A 21539-nucleotide genomic window follows, 5' to 3' on the forward strand; every position below is an offset into this window, starting at 1 on the left:
CAGGTTTAGCAAATCCCAGAAGAAGCAATCTGTAAGAGAGCCTCGCCTAGGGAAGGTTTCGCCATTTCCCATGGGGCTGTGACATTGGTGCCCTTCACATGGCCATGCCCATGACAACAGCACGCATCCACTCAGGACTTCACTCACTCGTGGCTTCCTCCACGCCCACAAGGACATTAACTCTGAACAGCTACTGGCATGAGGGGACAGGTGGGTGATGGGGGTAGAACTCAGGGCATCTCACATTTTAGGCAAGAGCTCTACACCAAGTTCTACCCCAACCTGAGGAGTTCTGTCCTTGCAGAGAACATCACTGTGTCTGTGGCTTGACGCTGCCTCCTTCGAAGTCTTGGCAGGAGCCTGCAGCATGGACAAGCGGTGGTTTCCTGCAGCAGGAACTCTCTTGGCCAGTAAGTGAGTAGGGAATGGCAAGGGGAGCTGGGTACCTTCTCCCCATCACCTGCTAACTTAGTAGGGAAGGACAGAATCCTTCTCCCGGGTGAACTCCCTGAGTCCCACCTCAGGGCTTCTGTTTATCATCTTCACATTTGTCTGGCCTTGACTGGGGGATGCCAGGGAAAGATTGGAGACCTCAGGTTCCTTGAGAGCTCTCAGGGTCACCTGCTTGGAGCGCTAGACACACATAGGTAGGTTTGGCGTTAACCCACAGCCTTCAGAGATTTTCCACATATGTGCTCCATCACCCAGTCAGCCCCTAAGAAGAACCCTGAATGCAGGCAGCATGGTCAGGTCACCGTCTCACCCACAATGGAGAGGCAGACAGCATTTTCAGCACCATCAGGCTAGTCTGGCCTCAGACGTGGTTCAAATAGACAAGACTCTCAACTCCTGGCAACCAGCTGGGCCTGGGAGACTTCTTCTTGGGAGGGTCCTTGACATGGAGGTTGTTAAGAGACAGACAAATCCTGAAGACTTGTCCCATTGTCCTCACAGTGTCCATTCCTGGGCTGGCTAACACAGGAATGCCTTTACCTCCACCCAGGGCCATGTCAGGGAGGGGAGACAACTTAAGTGACAACCAGGCCCAGCTGTTACTCTCAGGTACCTAAGTGAGCAAGATGTGACGGTGAGATCCGAGAGGTTAGGGGTCAGTCCTGCCCACCCGACACTGCAGAACCAGGCCTGTCTTGCTTTGCAGCCTTCTTGGTAGTCTTGACTTCTACCCTGGCCCTTCTTTCTACGCATGAAGACCTTAAGCAGCTTCCTTCAGCCCCTGGCACATCTGCTCGGCAAAGTAGCAGCATCCTGGACATCCTAAGAGAAACTGTTGGCGGCATCCTCTCAGTTGAGAAGAATTCAGAGGCCCTGGAGAAGAGGGCAGGAGCCCTTTCTAAAGAGGCAGCAGGAGGCCAGGAGGCCCCCTCAATGTCTGGCCCCTTAGGAAGGACCAGGCCCTCAGGGAGAGGCATACCCAGACCAATCCCCTCAGTCCTGACCACATCTGCAGCCCACAGAACTGCTGATTCTCAGCCAGTGTCCTCAGGGGCTGACCCTGTCGAGGAAAACATGGCCTCTGGAACTCTAGAAACAATTGCTATGCCATTGCCACAGCCTTCTCCCACACATGGATCTGAGAAATTCCGCAAGGTCCCCAAGTTGTCTTGGATAGTCCCTGCCTCTGCATTGCCGGAGACAAGCACTGCACCTAAACCAACATGCTCACCAGTCAGAGTGTTCCCTTTCCCCATATTTTCTAGAGCTCCATGCCTGTTCCAGAACACCTTCAGTCCCACTGCGTGGAGGAATGGCCACTCCAGGCCAGAGGCATCCCCATCTGTGGCTCCCAGGAACTCCTCAGGACTGACTAACTTTCCAAGAGAGCCCCTGCTACCTGCATCTTCAGGAACATTTCAGCTGGGCCTGCCCTCCCAAGCCTTTACAGTGGGCTCTGGGTCAGCTGAAAACACTGTCACTTTGGCCACAGGCCCAGTATCCAGTGATGCTTCTGTGCTGCTGTTGCCATCAGCAACGTCACCTTCACATTCATCTTCCCCCTACTCCCCACCCTCCTCATTGGCAGTGCCCCCATCTTCATCCCCATCACCTCCATCTCTGTCATTCTTCCCATCACCATCCTCAATCCTGGACCCAATTTCCTCTGTCACCACAGAAGCCAGGGGCCCTCCTAAACCTTCTGTGTCTGTGACTGCACCCTCAGCCACAGACTCTTCCATTAAAACATCAAACCTTGCACCCCTACGACCCAGCCACCCTGGGTCATGGGTTCCTATCAGCCCGATCCACCTGCCCACCCTCTCCCTCGCCCCACATAGGTCTGGCTCCACAAAGTTATCTGGAGGTGCTGATGCTACCCTCTCCCCTACCCTGCCTCACCCTGGCCAAGATGTGTCTTTGGAGGACTTGAGTTCCTCCACTCCAGGACCTAGTCATGTGATCCATTCTGTGACCTTCAGGATCAACAGTGAACGCTTCACCACAGCTGCCTGGAACCTGGTAGCCCCGAAGCGCCAGATGTTGGAGAGGTTTATCTGCTACCAGGTGTGGCACCTGCTCGCTGGGTAGAAGGGTGTGGATGAAGACAATCTTTCCTACTCTCCTTTCCTTCTGAGTATGCCAGGCATAGCACAACACACACTATACAGGTCTGGGCTCCTAAGAGCAGCTAGACACAAAATAATAAAATCTAACGAGTGCCATGCTATGCTCCCGGAAGGAGTCATTACAGAGGGAACTCTCGCAGTGTGGGAGGTCTCGCCTACCAGAACTAGAGCAGGTTCCTGCGGTGCAGCTGCTGGTCTTTTATCAGCACACAGTCTCATCTAGGAGCAGGATGCCCAGGCAAAGTAAGGTCCAGTTCCTGCCTCAATTCTGGAAGCAGTGTCAGGGCAGGCATCCTGGAAAGGAAGGGCCATTTCTTACCTGCCATTCAGGGCATAATTTCCTGCCCATTGTTGAATGGTTCATTTCTTTATGCACAGTACTTAGGTCTAACGGCGACCAAATTATAATCACGACAAGCTGTGGGAAGCAATACAGGAGGCTAGCAAACTGCCGGGCAATGTGGCTTGAGCACACTGGGTGGCCACTCTACCACAGCGACGGGTCCTCTTTTTCTTTCTTTTCTAGTCTGTTTGTTGTTTTGAGACAAGATCTCACTGTGCAATATGGCTGGCCTGGAACTCACAATGTAGACCAGGCTTGCCTAATCCATCTGCCTCTGCCTTCCAAGTACCAGAATAGCCCTCTTTTTGTTTTCCTGGGCTTTTTCTTTTTTCTTTTTTTTTTTTTTTTTTGAGACATGGTTTTTATGCAGCCAAACCTGGCTTTCAAATGATTCTTGGGCATTCCTCTCCAAAGTGCTGTAAGGCTCAATGTTACCACATCTGGCCTGGTTATGGTTTTTGTGTCTATTTGGTTGATTGGGGTTTTTTTGTTTTGTTTTGTTTTCATTTGTTGCTTGAATTTGTTTATTTGCTTGAGCAGGTCCTCAACATATTGTCAGGCCAGGCTAACAGTGAACCTGCCTCAGCTTCCTAAGTGCAGGGACCAAAGGCATGCACTCCCATACCTGGCAGTGGGGAGCGTTTTAACAAACAGTGAAGGGCTTCCCAAGCACGGGGGAGAGTGAACACTGTCTGGGGGAACCCAAGTCGCAGAGGGGCTGGGCAAAGGACTTTTTTAAAAAAATATTTATTATGTATACAATATTCTGTGTGTGCCTGAAGGCCAGAAGAGGGCACCAGACCTCATGACAGATGGTTGTGAGCCACCATGTGGTTGCTGGGAATTGAACTCAGGACCTCTGGAAGAGCAGGCAATGCTTTTAATAACTGAGCCATCTCTTTGGTAAATGAGGATGGGAGTGGCAGCCCTGGCTGGCAGCTGGCAGGATGCAGAGCCAGGGTGACGGGATTACCGTGGTAAAGCCAGCACATGTGCCCTGGAACAGATGGATTCCAGTTAGGATCTCAAACAAAGTAATCACAAGCCTTGGATTACCAAAGGGGAACATCCCAGGGAAGGCCCAGCTGGACCAGGATCTGGGATGAGACCACTTTATAGGCCAAGGCGGATGGAGGGACACAAGGCAGGGGTGGGCAGGCTGACTCCCATGCTTCTGCCTCAGCTCCAGCTTATCTACCATGAGGCCTTCTCCAGCTTCAAGAATGTCAGCACCCTGCTGTTTCGGTGAGTGTGGTTCTCGCTGACCTGTGCTGTTAGCAGCCCTAGCCTAGGCTGCTCAACCCTCCTCAGGCGACCAGGAACACCTTGGCCCAGACGGGTGGGTAAGAGGCCCACATTTGTTTCTGCTACCAGTGGGGCTGCATGACCTCAGTTGGCCTTCCTGCTATTTCCTAATTCCAGCTGTTGGTTTTGGGCAGTGGTAACAGGATTGTGAGAAGACAGGCGGCAAAGAGCGCATCCAGCTACTTATTCTGGAGTCAGGGTCATGTAAATGATATGCAAATAAACGTAAATCCTTGGGCGGAACTCTTGCTCTGGGCTGCTAGAAAAGAGAACTGGCTCCAGAATTGGGATGGGCAGTATCTAGGCCATGATTACAGCTGTTCAAAATCCGTTTCCCTTTGCTGAGTGGTGGTGGCACACATCTTTAATTCCAGCACTCGGGAGGCAGAAGCAGGCGGATCTCTATGAATTCAAGGCCACCCTGGTCTAGAGTGAGTTCCAGAACAACCAGGGCTACACAGAGAAAACCTATCTTGGAAAAAAAATTCTTTTTACTAAACTGAAGTTCATTTCTGTGACTTCCCTGCCCTGAGCCTGTTTTATCTCCCCGGCTCTGGGATTACACAGATGCTCACAGGAAGGGCAAGTGGTATTATAGATTCTGACGTTGTTTCCAGGTCTCTCCCTGAGACCTGCCTGAAGGAGCTGCCTCCCCTCTAGGCTTCCCTCTCTCTAGAGCCCCCTACTTGAACTGCAGCTGAGGCTTTTTCTGTGTCCACTAGACCTCCTGAGAGCTCCCAGCCAGCTCTGGCCTCTTTGAGTAACACCTTGCCCCAGTCTTCCCCCCACCACACCAGATTCCCAGTGTCTCTGTGAGAACCAGTTCGTTGAGGAGTCAAAGGGAATTCACTTTAACCGAGCATCTGCTGTGTGCTCACCTTGCTGAGTCCTTCAGGCCTCACAGCAGCCCTCTCCCAAGGGGAGTTTATCCCCATTTACCAAGGAGCCCCAGCACTGCAGGGGTCATGTGACTGCTTCAATCCTGCAGAGGTTCCTCTCTGCAGTTACTAGCTGCCCCGTAGGCTTCTCTCCTTCAGCACACTGCCTTCTGCAGCAGCCGGGCCTACCTTGCCCCCACTGGTTTCCTCTTACAGGCCTGGTTCTACAGAAGTGCAGGCCTCCCTCGTGTTTGGTCAGCCGGATCCCCCAGCCCTAGAAATCCTCTGGACTTTATACCGCAAAGTGAAGGCCTCCAGGTGGTTGCTTGGGCACCTGTCCCTGACTGACAACAGCCTCTCCTCTGATGGTGAGTCTAGTGCAACACCTGCCCCATGTCTCCTCACCCGCTCATGGAGGAGGCTGACTGGAGAGAATCCTACTCAGTCTGCCCAATCCCTGAATAGGCCATGGAGGGAAAGGTGGCTATTCCAACTTTCCAGACAGCTGTATATGGCTCCGCAGGGTACAATGTAACAGACCTCTCCCGGGAGACTGTCAGCATCAGCTTCATCCTCATGAGGCCCTTCCTGCCCCAGCTGCTTCTGCCGGGTTCTCATGCTTTTATCCTGTTGGAGAAGCAGATCCTCCCACTGGTGAGGTGTCCTCTCCCCTGCTCCTGGGACTGGGATGCTCTCCCTGCCTCCCTTGTCAGCAGGTCTCTACAGCTGTTAGTGGTAGGTGCAATAATGCCCAGTGAAAGCAGCACCAGCTTGGCATTTATGGGAAGGCAAGCGTGGAGGGAACCCAGCCCTGCCCTGGGGGGAGCTGGCCGAGGAAGAGAAAGCTCTGAGAGAAGTCAGTGGCCAGGTTGTCACCAAATATCCCTGCCCAGGAGACCACGCTAGAGATGGCCCTCGGGTCCTTATCTAGTGCCTGGCCCCACCCCATCCTGGGCCTCAGAACAGGCACCTCCCAAGCAACCTGACCTCCAGGCTTCCTATAGGTCACCCCTGAGGTGTCAAGATTCTACAAGGCTAATCCCCAGGACCAGCCCCTCCTCCTGTTCAGGTAGGTTTAAGTATCCCATCCAGCGGCCCAGTCCTTCAGCCACCCTATCCCCGCTCACCCAGTCTACTTGGAGATACATCACTAGGGTAGCTCCACCCCTAACCGCTGGAGGCGGCCAATAAGGACCTTGTCTAAGCTGGCTTGAGTCTGCCTCCTAGAGCTCTGCTCTTGGAGGTGGGAACATAGGGTGTAAACTTAGGAGCTCCACGCTTGCTCCTAGAAGCCTATACTGGCAAAGAGCCCTTGACTCTGCACTCTCTCATCCTTCCCCAGCAACGTGAACGAGTGGGTGAGCGTTTACATGGAATACAAGTTCAAGAGCCCCGTCCCCACCCACCTCCAAGGCCTGGCCAGTTACTTGGCCCATCACATAACAGACCCCACCCTCCAGAAATCCAGCATGGTGGCCAATGGTGAGTGATCTTGGGCCCCATGTATGGCTCTGGGTCTGCCTATCTCTCCAGGCCTCACTGCCCCCTCTGAGAAGGAGCAGAATTCTCAACAGCAAAGCGTGTGTGCCAGCCCATAGGGAGAAAGAGGGCCCAGAGCTCTGTGGGAAACCTGGGCTAGAGATACAAGATGGCCAGTCAACTCTCTGTCCTCCCTTAATCCTTAATGTGCCTAGAGAGGCGACAGCAGTGGGTCAGCTCTATTACCAGGGTCAGAACGGCGTGAAGACTGTCCCATGGGGCCCCGGAGAGGAAGAGTTGAGCAGGCTTGTACATCCACGCTGGAGAAATCCAAGGTCTCTCAGTCTCCTGAAGCTACCACCTGGAGCTGTTCTGGGGCAGACCCTCAGTCTAGGGAAGCAGATTCACCTAAGGACTGTCCCTGCCACCTCTATAGTCTCTCAGACTGTATGTTACCGCCTTGTGGGCTCTGCTCTGTAGCTCCCAGAGAAAGGGCCTTGGTTTGGGTCCCTGACCCATCTTTCTCAGAGTTGACTTTCAACATATGATGTGCCTGCCCCATCAGCGCCGACCCTCAAAGGACCTAGCATCCCCTTAGCAGACAGTGGGACTACCCACTCCTCTTCAAGGAGGACTGTGTTATATATTTCTTTAAGTCATTACAGATCCCTTCCTGGGAGATCAGGGATTATAAAGAACCGGCAGCCAGCAAGATCTCCTGCTGTCAAGTCTGAGAGCACAGGCCATTGCTCTTAGACAGGCTGGTAGAACATGGGCTGGCAGGTTACCACAAAGGGTTAGAGAGTTAATATTTGTTGCCCTTTGTGGCTCCTAGCTCCTCCCTTACAGGGAGAACACAGCCAGCCCTCCAAGGCATGTCACAGCAAGTGAGCTGGCTGTGTTCTGGTACAATTTCATATACAAGCATGGAAATTGTGTATCAGATTCTTTTCATTCTATACAATTTCCTACTGCTGATATTTCTCATCCACTTAAAAATGTAAGTCTATCTTACCTCATTAGTCTAACCAAAGCAGGCAGCAAAGATGGGCCCTCCGACCAAGTGCGCTTCCCACTGGATGGAAGCAGTGGGTTTGGGCCAGGGTGTGGTCCTACCCCCAGAGTCCTCAGAAGACGGGAGTCCTGGCTGCTATCACCATCCCACCCCATCACCTTAGGCGAGAAGGCAGAGTTGGCACTTTATGAGACACAGCTCCTGATCCTGGATCACTCCTTCATCAAGGCCTTGGAGAACAAGACCAGTTCTGAGTCCCAGGAGCTTCGTGGCCTGCTGACAGAATGGGTGACTGAGGGGATGGAGGCGTGGAGAAAGGGTGTGCGGCTGGCTTAGGCTGTGCAGCCCGGTGACACTCTCCGCTGTCTTCTGACCTCAGCTGACCTCAGTCCTCCAGCCGCTGCAGAACTTTGGTCAAGTCGTGGTGGAAGAATTCCAGTGAGTCTTCAGTTCGGATCCTGGGGCTGGAGGAGAGGGTCTCTCCACATCTCTCCAGTCCCCTGAAGCCTGTCATGATCCTCCCAGGCAGGAGCCACTGACTGCCAAAGTGCAAGCTGCCTTCTTTGGGGCTGCACCAGCCCAGGACGTCATTCAAGAGTGCATGCACCAAGCTCTGAGCTTCTTGAAGGAAGCTGAGGGTCTCCAGTTCGGGATGTTCGTCCCAGTCCTTGGTCAGTGCCTCTCTCTCTGTTCATGTCCTCCATCCCTCTGCTGTCTCCACTCTTGCTGTTTCTGCCATGCTGCCTTTCCCTCCGCCACACAGCACTACATGGTCATGTTTGCTCTTACCCTTCCTGTGAACCCCCAGGGTACACTGGCTCCGAGTATCCTGGAACAGTCACCAGGCCTAGAAGTCTCTGAGGGCTTTGAGGATGGAAAACACACTCAACCTTTCCGTTCTGTTCCAGGCATACCCAGCTCCAGAGCCTCCAGAGGCCCCAGCCGTGACTCCATGCTGAACCTCCAACTCATCACTTCTCTCCTCGTCCTGGTGAGTCTGGCCAGGCAAGGGCTTCTTCCGGAGAAACAGGCTGAGCCTTTGAGGCCTTAACTCAAAGGGTCAGCAGCCTGCTATCCAGAGTGACATGCTTTCCACCGGGGGCTTGGGTTTGACCCCATGACTGCGCCTCCATAGTTCAGACTGGAGGACTGAAGCCACACAACAGCAGTGGCTCCACAAGTGTGGAGGCCCTTCTTCTACCAGGCAGGCAGACGCTGGTCACCCTGGCTGGCCTCCGCGTGATCTGCCTAACCTTCTCCCGAGTTACTGCCACAGTGCTGAGTGGTACAGTCCACATAACAGGGATCTATCCGCCTGCCTTGGGCAGAAGCCAAGGGGTGGTCAGGCTAACTCCTCCCAGAAGCCACTTGAGCTCTGGACATGGGCTAGGGTGACAAAAACCGAGCTCTGTCCATAAGGGGAGAACTGGGACAGAGAACAGAGATGTGCCAAGGGGTAAGGATGCTGTCAGTGACCACCCCTGGCCCTAGACCAGGTCCCAGATGCTGCCAACTCGATTCCTGCCTGCCCTCCACCATAACCCAAGGCCAGCAAGGTGAGGGAAGGCAGCACCAACCAGCAATTATTTGAGTGACAGTTCTCTCACCACGTAGCCCACACTGGCCTTTACTGCACAGCCCACGCTGGCCTCAGGTTTGCAGTGGGCCTCCTGCCTAAGCTCCAACAGTAGGATTACACAGACATGTGCTACCATGCTCCACTTTCTTTCCAGACATTATTTTTGACTCCTGGCTTTTGTCTCTTTTCTATACCCCCAGGTAGCCCTTGGAGCTGCTCCCCACTTCACCAAGAAGCAAACCCCATACCTCTCATAGGTCACCTCATCTCACTCACTTCACCTCACCTAGGGCTTCCAGACAGTACCTCAGTCCTGAAGAGTCAAGCTGCAGGAGGTCAGGGCAGGAAGGGCAAGCTTGGGACTGACTCTCTTCAAACTCCTGCCTCACCCCACCTCTACACTGCATAAAAATGGGGAAAACACTTGCTCCTGTTGCAAAGCCAGTCCATTTGGGGCTTCCCATCCCCTTAGCTTCCACCTCTCCAGGAGGTGAGCAATGGTTTCCTTCACATAAGGCCAAGCCTACAGGCTCCCTGCAGCAGACACAGGTGAGTCAGGACAAAAGGAGTCAAGTTCCATAGGACATTCTGTCAGGGCCTGCTGCCACCACACACTACCCATGAAATGGGGACCACACTAGGAAGATGAGAGACCAAGAGCCAATGCGTATACACAAAGCTCGCAGGGCTAAAGCCAGGGTGAGTGTCCATGGTGATCATGGACACTGAACCCCTATGGTGGTCATCACAGCTTTGCCCAAGGATTTGTGTTCAGGCTACACAAGGAGCCCCACCTGCCTGCCAACTTCAGCATGGCTCAGACACCTGGCCAGTAAGAAAGGAGACTCTAACACCCTATCTGCTGAATAATGAGAACCCTAAAAGGCTACACTGTCAGTGTTTGGAGGTGGCAGCCAGGAAAGAAGCCCCCAAAGCATGCAAGACAACATTTGGAAAAAAACAAAACAAAGCAAAAACAAAACAGTACTTGCTGGCTGGGTGCCTGGAGTATGCACCTCAGCGGAGGCTGACAGGCGGGGCTGGAAGCACTCCTCCATTCCAGCAGGGGGAACCCAAGAGACACTCAGGCCACGCTCCCAGCTTCTTTGAGAGGCTGACAGTGATCCAGCCCAACCCTCCTTTGCAAACCAGGGAAGGCATCGCAGGTTAGCAAAGACAAAATCTCTACCACTACCATCTTCCTGTTTGTCCTGGCACCTCAACTCAGGAGAAAACTGTTCCTCCGCTCACCTTGCCGACCCTGCTTGTCAGCAGAACAGGCTGCTGAGACCCCCAGCCACTTGTCTTGGGCTTTAATGCCAGGTTTCCCCATGCCAGAGTCTCAAGGACCTGAGCGCCCTCCTGGCATTAGCCAAGTCAGGTGATGTTCATGTGGGTTTAGCCCCTATCTCCTGAGGTCAAGTTACTCAGGCAGGCCGGGGATAGGCCCTGGAGACCTGAGCAGGAAGCAGAGGGTCCCACCAGCACAAGAGTCTTCACACAGCCAATGGCTTTGTGTGACCCTGCAGCAAATCCTGTCCGTAGGTTTCTCCATCTGTAACTTAAAGGAACATGGTGGTGGTATTACTCTTGAATCCCTGCTTCCAATCAGCTTGGAAATTTTATTAAACTTCATACCTACCTTCCTAGCACTTGGAGGCTGAGGCGGGATAGTTATAAGTATGAGGCCAGCCTAGGCTGCAGATATAGAGACAGCAACTCGTGATGTATGAACAGGCTTAAAAGGAATGGCTCAAAATCAGGAGCTTGTGAAACTAGTTTCGGTGAAGGACCGTAAAGCTGCTGACACCAAGTACAGAACTCAAGTCTCTCTAGCCTTGGGTAGATATGGTATCCTGAAGGGCCACTGTCATCTAACAAGGGAACAAGCATAGATGATTGACACCCCTTTCCTGGTGGTTCCTACGGGACATACGTCATAGTATGGTTCTTAGTCCCACCAACTTTGAATGCCAGGTGCTGTAACTAGATGCAGTTTCACCATAACCCCTCCAGGGTTCACATGTGGAAATTTAATCCCCATTGTGATGGGAAATCCAATCCAGCTATTGTGTTTAGAGGGGGTGTCTCTGAGGCAATTAAAATCAGACGGAGCCCCATGACCTAGCACTGGCGGCTCTACAGAACGCCCCAAAGACGCACATGCACGTATGTGCTCTTGCCATGTGGTGTCCTGACCCACCTCAGGATTCTGCCAGCGAGATGGCCAGCACCAGATGTGGCTGCTCAACCCTGGACCTCTGAACCACTGCCCAAGGCTGCATGTGGTAACACACTCACATATATACCCAGAACGAGGCAGCTGGGGCATCAAGACTGCTTGGACTTTTAAGCCCAGTCATTAGAACTTCTGCCGTGGCGATACTGGTGAGAAAAGGCATGCACACACTACAGGCTGGCTCTCTAGGGCCTACACAAGGAAAATGGCAGCTACGACTTCAAACCTCAGATGCTCCAGGCCAAGCTGACTCAGTCTGCTAGTGCAGCTGGGCACAGGCTAGCTGCACACAGCCCTGGTGAGCACTGGTGGACTGGTTCCAGCGAGACGGAAGAAAGCCATGAGCCTGGAAATGGCCAGGGTGGGGGTATTGAGGGTGGGTCTAGAAACACCATGGGTAGAGTTGACAGGACCCACAGGGAGGGGTGACAGTTCGAGACGCTAGTGGGCACATCTTCAGTCCTAGGAGACAGGCACACGGATGTGGTGACCAATAGTCTTTCCCAGGTTAGAGTGGCTAACCAGCAGGTCTGAGAGCAGGACCTGAAGTAATGCACAACAGAGTACTAGAAGCCTTTGATACATGCTGGGCAGGAGGAAGGGGGACAGCCTATGGGTGAAGGATGATATACAACAGTAACTCAACCCCTCAAATACAAGCTAGGACCCAGTTCCAAAAACAATCCAAATGCTTTAATAGCTGGCCCCCAGGGCCCAGTCTCATCAAAAACCTTAAATAAGGCAGGAGCCGCAGCTTGCAAGTCACCAGCTGAGCTCAGCCCACTATAGGGAGGTGGCCCCAAGAGCGTTGGAAATACTTGAGTCCCCAGTCTATCTTGAGAGACCTTGCATTGAGTTGACACAGCCTGTCAGGTCCCTGTAGCTGCTTGTTGCAACTTTATTGGGGTGTGAGATGCAGCCCAGATAGGTCACGGATATGAATCCAGAGCAGACTCAGGGTCTAAAGGCTAGGTCCCTGCACCAGCAGTGGATACAGGGAAGTGTGTACAAGCTATATGTACCACTCTAAGGTAACCAGGTCCCAAAACACATGAAGCCTTGACCAGAAGGTTCTGCCAGCACCAGTCTCATTATCCCACAGCCTGAGTGAGGTCAAAGGCCTGTCCTGGGCAAGCAGCAGAGCAAATCATAACAGGTTTATGTCAGACATCATCCCACAACAACCCTTGTGAGGTAGGCTGTGTTGTCTTATTCTACAAATGGGGAGCAAGGGCTCATGAGAGGTGAAGTGTTTGCCCAAGACACGCAACAAGGAACACAGCAGCCAGATTCAAGGCCAAGTCAGGTTGGCTCCAATGCCCACAGGTTTCTCAAGGGAAGGAATCCTTTCCAAAGATCCAGTTCAAAAGTCTCTGCCCAGTTAGGTGGGCTCAGCCCTATTATTCACTCCTAGCCCTGGGCAGTTGGATGTTAGAACAGGTACACAGTGGTCCCCAGGTGGTTGACTGTCCCAACACCAGCTACCAATGCTACAGGTGATGGTTCTGGCTGCCCAGGAGCTGGGGGTGAGGCGAAGGCCGATCTGGTCCTGAGGCTTTGTGGCCCCAAGTAGGCAGTGCCACACCATTGAGCCAGGCGTTTTCCAACAGGCTGCGGAAGCGTGCCCTCAAGGTGGGGCCTGGTGGGCTGGTGCTGGTACCAGAGCTAGGTGAGGGATCACGTGATCCTTCCCCACTGGACATCTCGGATTTCTCAGGGCCAGGCGTTGGTGGCTTCTTCCCTGGCTTCTTGACCTTGGGGGCTGGTAACTTATGAGCCAGGGCTTGGTTTTCAGGCTCATCTCTGGTCACTGTGGGTTCTGACGGGGATAAAATTCTGGCCTCAGTTTCAAAGCCACCTACAAAAGAGAAACACAGTCAGACTATAAAATCCAAACTTCAAGGTCTCACTTCCTAGCCTCAAAGTGACCTAAAACAAGGTTTTGCTTGCCCCGGAGCAGCAGATGGGACCACTTGGTGTCACAACCGCCACAGGCAGCCCGTCTTCACATGTGGCCATTGACCAGACCAGTGAGAGCTTGCTGAAAAGTCACGCTCCTTCCCAAGGGACACCAGAGTTCCACCTGATGAGGATGTAGCTCAGAAGTTGCTGCTTTGGGAGCCAAACTGAGATGAAAAGATGCTTGCAGGTTAGGAAACACTGGCTGGGCATCTCACCAAAGAGAAGGCTATGCCACACGAGAGCCATCATCTTTCTGCCAAAAAAAACCCCAGGGCAGGAGCCAAAGACCAGGCTGCCAGGAAAACTGCACGATGGAGAAAGACTCCTTAGGCTGCCAGGAGAGCACAGGAACCTAAACAGAAGCAAACCTGATATGCACCTCTAAGAAAGGTCATGAGAACCGCTGTTCTAGGGGCACCCACAGCTCAGGGAGGGAATGTGGGCCAGCTAGGGCCCCCATTCCATGGCAGTACTTTGCCTCAGGCCTTTTCCACCTTGACCTGGGCTGTCCTGGTCCGGGAGGCCCATGGCAGGGTGCCTAGCTAGTTAAGGAAGTAGAATATATTTCTCAGGAACATGGCTGGGTAAGGGGCTGGGTAGCAGGAGTGTGCGACAGCAGGCAGTAAAGACTCTGGAATCTAGAAATCAGTTTACTGACACAGAAAGTCAGGCCACCCTCACCTTGTCATGGCCTAGGAAACCGGATTGTCCCCAACACACAACAGTGCAGCACATGTGTCCTCTAGGACATGAAAAGTTAAAATTGAAAATAAAAGCACGTTCCACAGCTGAGCAATGGTGGCATATGCCCGTAATCAGGTACTAGGGAGACGGGAGCATCATGAGTTTGAGGATACTCTGGGTTGTATGGTGGGATGCTTTCAAAACCAGAGTGCTACTGAAGAAGCAGGACAATGCATCATTGTGGAGGAAAGGGAGCCACAAACAATTCTCCAATCCAGGGCAACACGGGTGTAAGTGAGTGCCAGGAGACAAGAGAAAACACACATTCAAAGGTATGTGCTTATGTGGAGCATGGAGCCCTGCCAGATCCTGGGCGTGGAAGGTGAACGAGGATGCTTTACCAGGGCTGAAAAGACTGCAGGCGGGAAGTAAGCTCAGCGCAAAGCTGAGGCCTGTGGATTGGGATGAGTATAAAGCAGGCCCAGGTGCCAAGGGACAGAACTCAGCAGGTGATTTAGGACTAGTGCTCAGAAGGAAGACCCTGGAAGGAGAAAACTTGGGGTGGAAAACATGGCCCAGCCGAAGTGCCAGCTGCCTACACAAGACATAGAAATTGCAAATCCCGGGCTGGAGAGATGGTTCAGTGGTTAAGAGCACTGCCTGCCATTCCGAAGGTCCTGAGTTCAGTTCCCAGCAACCACGTGGTGGCTCACAACCATCTGTGGTGAGATCTGGCACCCTCTTCCAGCCTGCAGGCACACATGCAGACAGATACCAAGACTACTGTATACATGATAAATAAGTAAATCTTTTTAAAAAAAAAAGAAAGAAAGAAAAACTTGCAAATCCGGAAGGAGGCCATCCACAAAGGGGCGAAGAACATTTCCATGTAAACAGAACTCATTGATGCCTAAATGGTCAAGAAGGCAAGGAAAGTCCTCAAGACCCTGGAACCCCACCCTTTGCTCCAGCCGAAGTTTCTGGAATCATTCAGACCCTTGCCCATCGTCCACACTAGCAGTACACACACCTGTCACTCGCTCACACAGCTTCAGTGGCTACAGGGCTGCCCCATGCTCACCCAGCTGGCGGCGTACACAGTCATGCCACTGCAGGCCCAGCAGGTCAGGGTAGATATCAGGCAGCTGGCGCAGTGCCAGCAGCTTCAGCATGCGTGAGGTGCAGCCATGTAAGGCGCGTTCACGCAAGGCACGCTCCTCTGAGAGCGTGGTGGGCCGTAGCTCCACACGGTGCTCCTGCAGCACGTGGTCCACAGAGGCAGGTGGCAACTTTGGAAAGAGACGCTCCTTCACCAGATGGATGGGCACAAAGATGGCACCCGCTCGTACCACATGGGGGAAGGGACACTGCTGCGTGCAAAGAAACCTCTGCAGCTGCGACAGCAGCTTGTCTAGTAGCCCCTGCACACCCTGGCAGTCCTGCCACGCAGCCTGGCCCCATGGCCCGGTTGTCTCAAGCCACTCGCGCAGTTTCTCTGGTGGAGAGTGGGCCACGGCGCCCGAGATGGCATCGCAGAGGGACGTGTGCAGCCCTGTAAAGTGCTGTTCTAGGGAGTCTGCTCGGGCGGCAGTGGAGACCTGAGCAGTGGCGGGAGCTGGGCCCGAGGCTGGGGCAGGGGCCGGAGCTGGTGATGGAGCAGGAGCAGAGGCTGGGGCCGGGGAGGCCACGGCTATGGCTGGTGGGCTTGGCAGGGCCAGGTTGAAGCACGCCACTGGCAAAGGCTGAGTGAGAATCTGGAGTCCCATAGGCACAGAGGGTGGGTTGGGTGCAGGCTGGGTAGGGGCAGGAGCTGGGGTAGGTGGGGATGGGACAACAGCTGCAGGTAAGGGTGCAGGACGGAGTATCTTGAATTTTCGGAACATGAAGGCCACAGAGCTGTGGAAATTGGTCCTTGGTGTGGTTTCTGTGGCCACTTCAGATATTTCTGTGACCATCTTTTTTAGGCCCGGCAGAGCTGACTCTGTGTTTTCCATACCTGGCCCATCCACGGCTTCAGGGGACTTATGTGCCTCGGGACTAATGACCCTGACAGGGACAGCTTCGGCCACAGACTTCTTCACACTCAAGTCCAGAGCCACCTCCTCACGAAGAGAGCAGGGAGGCCCAGAGGTCCCATCCTGAACAGGCGGTGTCCCCTTGCAATCTTTGTCTTGGCTCTTACTGGTGGCTGAAGTGGAGTCTTGCTCGGCTGTGGGCTCTGGTGTCTGCACATCCAGGTAGTCACGGTAGGGGGCCAGACTAAAAACATTGTCAATCACAGGCATTGGTGGAGAGCTGGGAGGCCTGGCACCTTTCTGTGGAAGAGACTGGCGCTCCTTGGCACAGGGGTGCAGTGCTGGTGAAGTGTGGGGACCTGGACTGTCTCGGATGACAATAGGTACCCCAGGACGCTCATCGGGCCTGGGCTGGAGTTGCTCTTTCCTGCAGCTGGGTAGCCATGTCTTCTCTTGTGCTTCCAGTGCTGGTTTCTCTGCAGGTCTCACAGGCTCAGAGCATGGCTGGCTGGCTGGCAAAGGCTGGCACGTTCGCTGGAAGGCACTAGGCTGTGGCACTGGCTGCACACTGTTCTGGGAATGGGAAGGTGGTGTTCCCCCAAGCCCTGGGGATGCCCCATAGAGAGAGAGGTCATCCCTGGCATAAGGGAAACCTAAAGTTTGGGGGACAAAGTCCAGTGGACACCTTGGAGCTAGAGGGGGTTCCAGCTTGAGCCCTGGTGAGGGTGCTGGGAGGGGTGCAGAGGAGTAGGAATAAGTGTCTATCCCAACAGGGGGCAGGTAAGGGGCCTGAGATGCCTGTTGCCTCAGGTAGGGACTTCCCAGTCCACCAGCTTGGTATGCAGCCCCCTTGTGTGCTCCCAGAGGTGGCAGTGGGAGCAGAGAGCCGTAGTTACCCTGCTTCTCTGGGTGACGACAAGAAGGCGGGCAGGGCAAGGCCTGTGGAGGTGGGGGCAGTGGATAGTGGGGTGGCACTGCATCCTGGCAAGGGGGTCCCAGAGGCTGGGCAAGCTGGGTCCAAGGACTGGAGGGTCCCTCAGATATTGATTGCTTGGAATCCCCAGAATAGGGACCCGTGTACTTTGAAGCCAGGAAACCTGGGCCGTGGATGGTTCGATACTTCTCCAAGATTGTCTGGCATGGAGAAAAAGTCAGAGAGGAGTCTTTGCCAGGTCCCCCAGTTGGCAGTCCATGCAAGAACGACCCATCCAGGGGCTGGCCCTTGCCAGGAGCTGGGGCTAGCGAGCAGGGTGGGTCAGCAGAGGGCAACAGGGGCCCAGCCACCAGGGTCCAGTCAACATCCAATGGTCTCTTTGCTCCCCCATCCCCTAGACAAGTGGAGAGTCCGTAACACAAAGGGCTGCGGTAGACAGGCTTGGGAGCTGCCAGTGGAGGGCCTGGGTATGCATGAGCTTGGGCACCAAAGGGCAGAAGCTCACTGGACTCTTGTATCTTTTCAGAGCCTTCCAGCGGAGGGCGGTAGAGCAGGCAGTTTGTCAACAGGTTGTCAGTCCGGAGTGGGGATCCTGCCACACCAGTGGGGTATAAGGGTGGGTATGGGGTCCAGGATGCCAACCGCTCAGATCCTGTCTTGGAAGTACCCCCTATGGGGCAGGAGAAGTATGCACCCTTGTAATTGCAGGAGTCCTGGTTGCCAGCAGGAAGGGGCAGGCCATGTCCAGGCCCCGGGTCTGGTTCCAGGCGGGGCAGCTTGCCATATATCACAGGCCCCAGAGGCCCCAGGGGCCGCTTCTCTGCCATTACAGTGAAGGTGTCAAGTCCTCCTGAACCCCTGCGACCGGACTTGTTGACCTGGGAGAGAGGAGAGACAAAGATGGTTAGAGCACAAGCTACTCGTAAACAAGCAGAGGCCCTCTCTGACTCGTTGCCTCCCAGGACTGGCCCTTAGCAGTACTCAGCTCGGAATGAATGCAGGAGCTGCCATGCAGTTTTGACTCTTTTGTTTCCGGTCATCGTTTTTAAAGTATAACAATTACATGGACTGTGGCTTATATACAAGTCCACACCCCCATTGTAGGGGCTACTTTCTGTTCATGTAACTGCCAGGAAGCCTCCCTTGGGGTTCTGGGCAGTGCTGGAAGGTCAGTTGCCTTGGTCCCTTGCTCTGCCTCCCAGGTAAGACTTATCTATGTCACTGATAAAAGGGATGGCACAGGAAGTGGGGCTGCCCTTCTCTACTGGTTCCTATTCCAAGATGCCACCGGTCTCAAAACGCTCCTACAGCCAAGACATAGAATCTCTGTACTGCCTACAAATTCAGTTTCTTCTAATGCTTTATTGGCCCGCTTGCTTTATCAAAAACCAAGACCTCAAAACCAGGTCCCCAGAACGAGAACCAATGCTTGACAATCAGTCCTGGATGGATAGAGCAGTCCCTTCCAAGAGGCTACCTCTCCAGTCCTTAGCAGGAGGGTCAAAGCTGACCAGCAGATGGCGCTGTGGTGCCAACAGGATGGTCCTGGGCTCGGGAGGAGTGTTTGTGTTCATCTCCAGGCTTGGCACACAAGATGCTCGGGAGTGGGGGATGCGTGCCTGGGGAGACAGGACGGGAGGCCCCAAGGGCCCAGAGTCCTATCTGGCAACTACTTCCTCTGAACTTAGTCACCGACAGACTAAGTGTGCGAAAAAGAATGCATGGGTAGTCTTCCCTTGGAGCCTTTCCCACTCTGTTCTTTCCCACTTTTCCTTAATAATCCTGGGTTCTATTTGAAAGAAAAGGCAAACGCAACACAGGCAAATCCAAAGAAGGATGAGGATCAATATCCACAGTGGTCACAGGCACTTTCTCCACAACAGGCATCCATGCCTTATGGGCAGCTAGCTGCAGCTGAGGCTATCTCCTCTCCCTCTGGAGTGAGCACTCCCACCCCAGTGGCTGGCTTAGAAAAGGATAAAGGGGATCAATATTCCTGAGTAGGCCACAGGTTACGTGTCACATGCTTCTGTCACCAGCTTGCAGGGACCAGCTTTCTCCTTTCTGGACTATTGGGGATCAGAGTTAGGCCAGTAAGGGGACAAAATTGTTTTTTTTTTTTTGTTTTGTTTTGTTTTTTTAAAGTAAAGGGTAGTATGGTAGGCCCATTCCCACCCCAGCAGATGGCAGCACAAAGGCCCTCTAGACAACAAGGACCTGTGTCCTAAGGGGAAGTCCCCATCCTAGACTGCTGTATGTTTTATGGTTAGTTTTGCTTTGTTTTTGTTGTTTTTTTTTTTCTTTTCTGACTAAGCCTAACTATTTTTCTCTTGCTGTCCTGGAACTTACTATGCAGACCAAATTGGCCTTAAACAGCGGTCCACCCACCTCTGCTTCCCTGGTGCTGAGGTTGATTAAAGATGTGCACCACAATGCTTGCATGGTTTGGAGGGTACCAAGCCCACTCTATCCTTGGGGAGCTCTGGGTTAATTAAGGGCTGGCTCTGGTCTCAACTCCACCAATGCAACTTGGGAACTGCTCTAACCATCAGTCCCAAGAGACCTTCTCTCCCGGGCTCAGCCCAACCTGTGCATGCCCTTTGCCCTAGAGACTTCCTGAGAATCAGCCACCTGGGACCCTCGAGAGTCTTTGTAGGAGTGAGGGCTCCAAAGAGCTAGCCCAAGGTCTGAAAGGCGAGGAGGTAACATAATGTCCTGCCAGTAGGATGGAAAGCTCCCCCAGAGGAGGCCCCACCCCACTCAGACAGCAGCCAAAATGAAGGTGCCTTCCAGACACTGAGTTGGCCTCGGGCGCTTGGAGAAGGTAGGGCCACAGGTGATCCTTCAGTGGGGATGACAAGTTCTACTAGTTCTTACAGGAGTTCTAACTACAGCCAGAACCCAGGGCAGGGTCGAGCGCCTTCCACATTCTGCTCTTTCCCCCAGGGGGGGAGGGACGACAAACAACTCCGTGGGTCCATTCCTATTTCCACGTCACATCCTTGGGGCCTCAGGAAGAGCGCGATTCCAGCCGAGTTGAGGCCGACATAAGTATTGTCTCAGCTCTAAGGGACACCGGCGGTCTTCTAAAACTCTTTGCCAGTTGAGGCTCTTAGCTCTCCAGACACCCAACATGAGGCAGCTCACAGTTCCCAGTTTAAGAAGGGTCTCTAGATGCGCCACCACTGAATTTCCTTCTACCAGCCCCGCCTATGACCATCGAGCCTGCGGCCACAGCCCAAAGGCCACAGCCGGCTTTGCTATAGAACCGGCGCCCCACGACACGCCAAGCTTCCGGGTGTCCCCGAATCTCTCTCTCTCTCCGCGGCTCTGCGACGCACGTGCACCCCAGCAGGCTGACACATAGCCTGCCACCACGCACGCAAAGCCGTTCGTGCACGTACGTGCATGGCCCGAATCTGCACACATGCCCCCCACCGCGCAACTGTGCTCGTCCCTAGCTCCGGCACACGTGTGCAAGCCAGGAGGTTCGCCCTCGGAGCCCCCAACGGATCGACGCCCGATGAGACCAAGAGGGTGGGGGGCCCGTCTACCCACAGAGTCCGGGCAGCCACCTCCTTCGGGGTGATCCCGCCAACCTGGGCTGCAGCCAGAGAGTGAGTCAAACGGTGGCGAGGAAACCGCAGGCGGTCCTGTTCCAACAGGGCTCGTCCACGGCCCCGCCGCACCTCTGCGCCCGCAGCCACCAGTCCCAAGCCCCACCCCCACCCCGAATCGGCGCCGGGCAATCCGCGTGAGCCCGGCCCCGCGAGAGGCCCGAGGGATCCGCCTGACTCCCCGCCAGCCCTACGCCCGAGCACTGCTGGGGCTCCGAGGCTCTACCAGGCCCTGGGAGCATCCAAGTCCTGGCAAAGTCTGGGCAGCAGCACGACCGGGCCCCGCAGCCTGATCGCCAGAAGCCTCAGCACCTGGGCCCCGGCCCCTGCGCTGCGTCCCGGGGACTGCCGGTAGGGGCGCCCTGGGGCAGGGCCACCCGCCCCTTGCCCACGCGCCGACCGCAAACTCGGCCCAAGTTTCCGCGCCCGCCGGGCAGGAGAGCTCCTACCTTCAGAGCACCAAGCTTCTGGCGGCTGGCACCCGGGACCACGGCCCCATCCTCCAGCGCCACCTAGGCTGCGGGTCCCTGTCCGCCCGGCCTTGCGCGGGAAGTCACCGCAGGCACCTAGCACAGAGGCACGCTCAGCGCTGCCGTTCGCGCCGCCGCCGGGCGCCGTCTGTGGTCCCGGGCGGGGCGGGTCGGGGGCGGAGCGGGGGCGGGGCGGCCCGTTGGGTGGGGGCAGAACCCGGCTGTGCCTCTGGGAGCCTGAGCTCCCTTGGGCCCTCCCGTGCCGAAGGCCTGAGTGGAACCAACTTTCCCGCGACCCGGCCTCTGGCTTTGTACACCGCCTTCACTCGCCTAGCTCCTCGAACGTCTGCCCCGAGGGCGGTCATAAGCCCTCACTCAGTCGTTCCGTTAGATCATTCATTCCTTGCCACTTTCTAGCCATGTGACCTTAGACCTGC

The 21539-nt window shown here is 54.6% G+C and overlaps 2 protein-coding genes across 4 annotated transcripts; one reads left to right on the forward strand and one right to left on the reverse strand.

Annotated features, from left to right (window-relative positions):
• The first annotated feature begins 367 nt into the window (after nt 1-367).
• On the forward strand, nt 368-9438 carry LOC119809390 (taste receptor cell protein 1-like). Its single transcript, XM_038322220.1, has 12 exons — nt 368-410; nt 1160-2520; nt 4109-4170; nt 5325-5476; nt 5632-5762; nt 6113-6177; nt 6451-6590; nt 7766-7890; nt 7982-8040; nt 8128-8273; nt 8511-8593; nt 9382-9438. The coding sequence occupies exons 1-12, from the start codon at nt 368-370 to the stop codon at nt 9436-9438; spliced, it is 2424 nt and encodes an 807-aa protein (XP_038178148.1).
• A 2653-nt stretch (nt 9439-12091) lies between these two features.
• On the reverse strand, nt 12092-21237 carry C3H15orf39 (chromosome 3 C15orf39 homolog). 3 transcript variants are annotated; one of them, XM_038324203.1, is made up of 3 exons: nt 21082-21237; nt 15148-17893; nt 12092-13278 (listed from the first exon to the last, which is right to left on the reverse strand). In XM_038324203.1, the coding sequence occupies exons 2-3, from the start codon at nt 17840-17842 to the stop codon at nt 12911-12913; spliced, it is 3063 nt and encodes a 1020-aa protein (XP_038180131.1). In that variant the 5' UTR covers nt 17843-17893; nt 21082-21237; the 3' UTR covers nt 12092-12910. The 3 variants fall into 3 exon arrangements, with proteins under 3 accessions (XP_038180131.1, XP_038180132.1, XP_038180134.1); XM_038324204.1 differs by lacking the exon at nt 21082-21237 and adding an exon at nt 18493-19047; XM_038324206.1 differs by having other exon boundaries at nt 13142-13278; nt 15097-17893.
• Between the last annotated feature and the right edge of the window lie 302 nt (nt 21238-21539).

The sequence above is a fragment of the Arvicola amphibius genome, chromosome 3 (assembly GCF_903992535.2).
Source record: "Arvicola amphibius chromosome 3, mArvAmp1.2, whole genome shotgun sequence".
NCBI lineage: Eukaryota > Metazoa > Chordata > Mammalia > Rodentia > Cricetidae > Arvicola > Arvicola amphibius.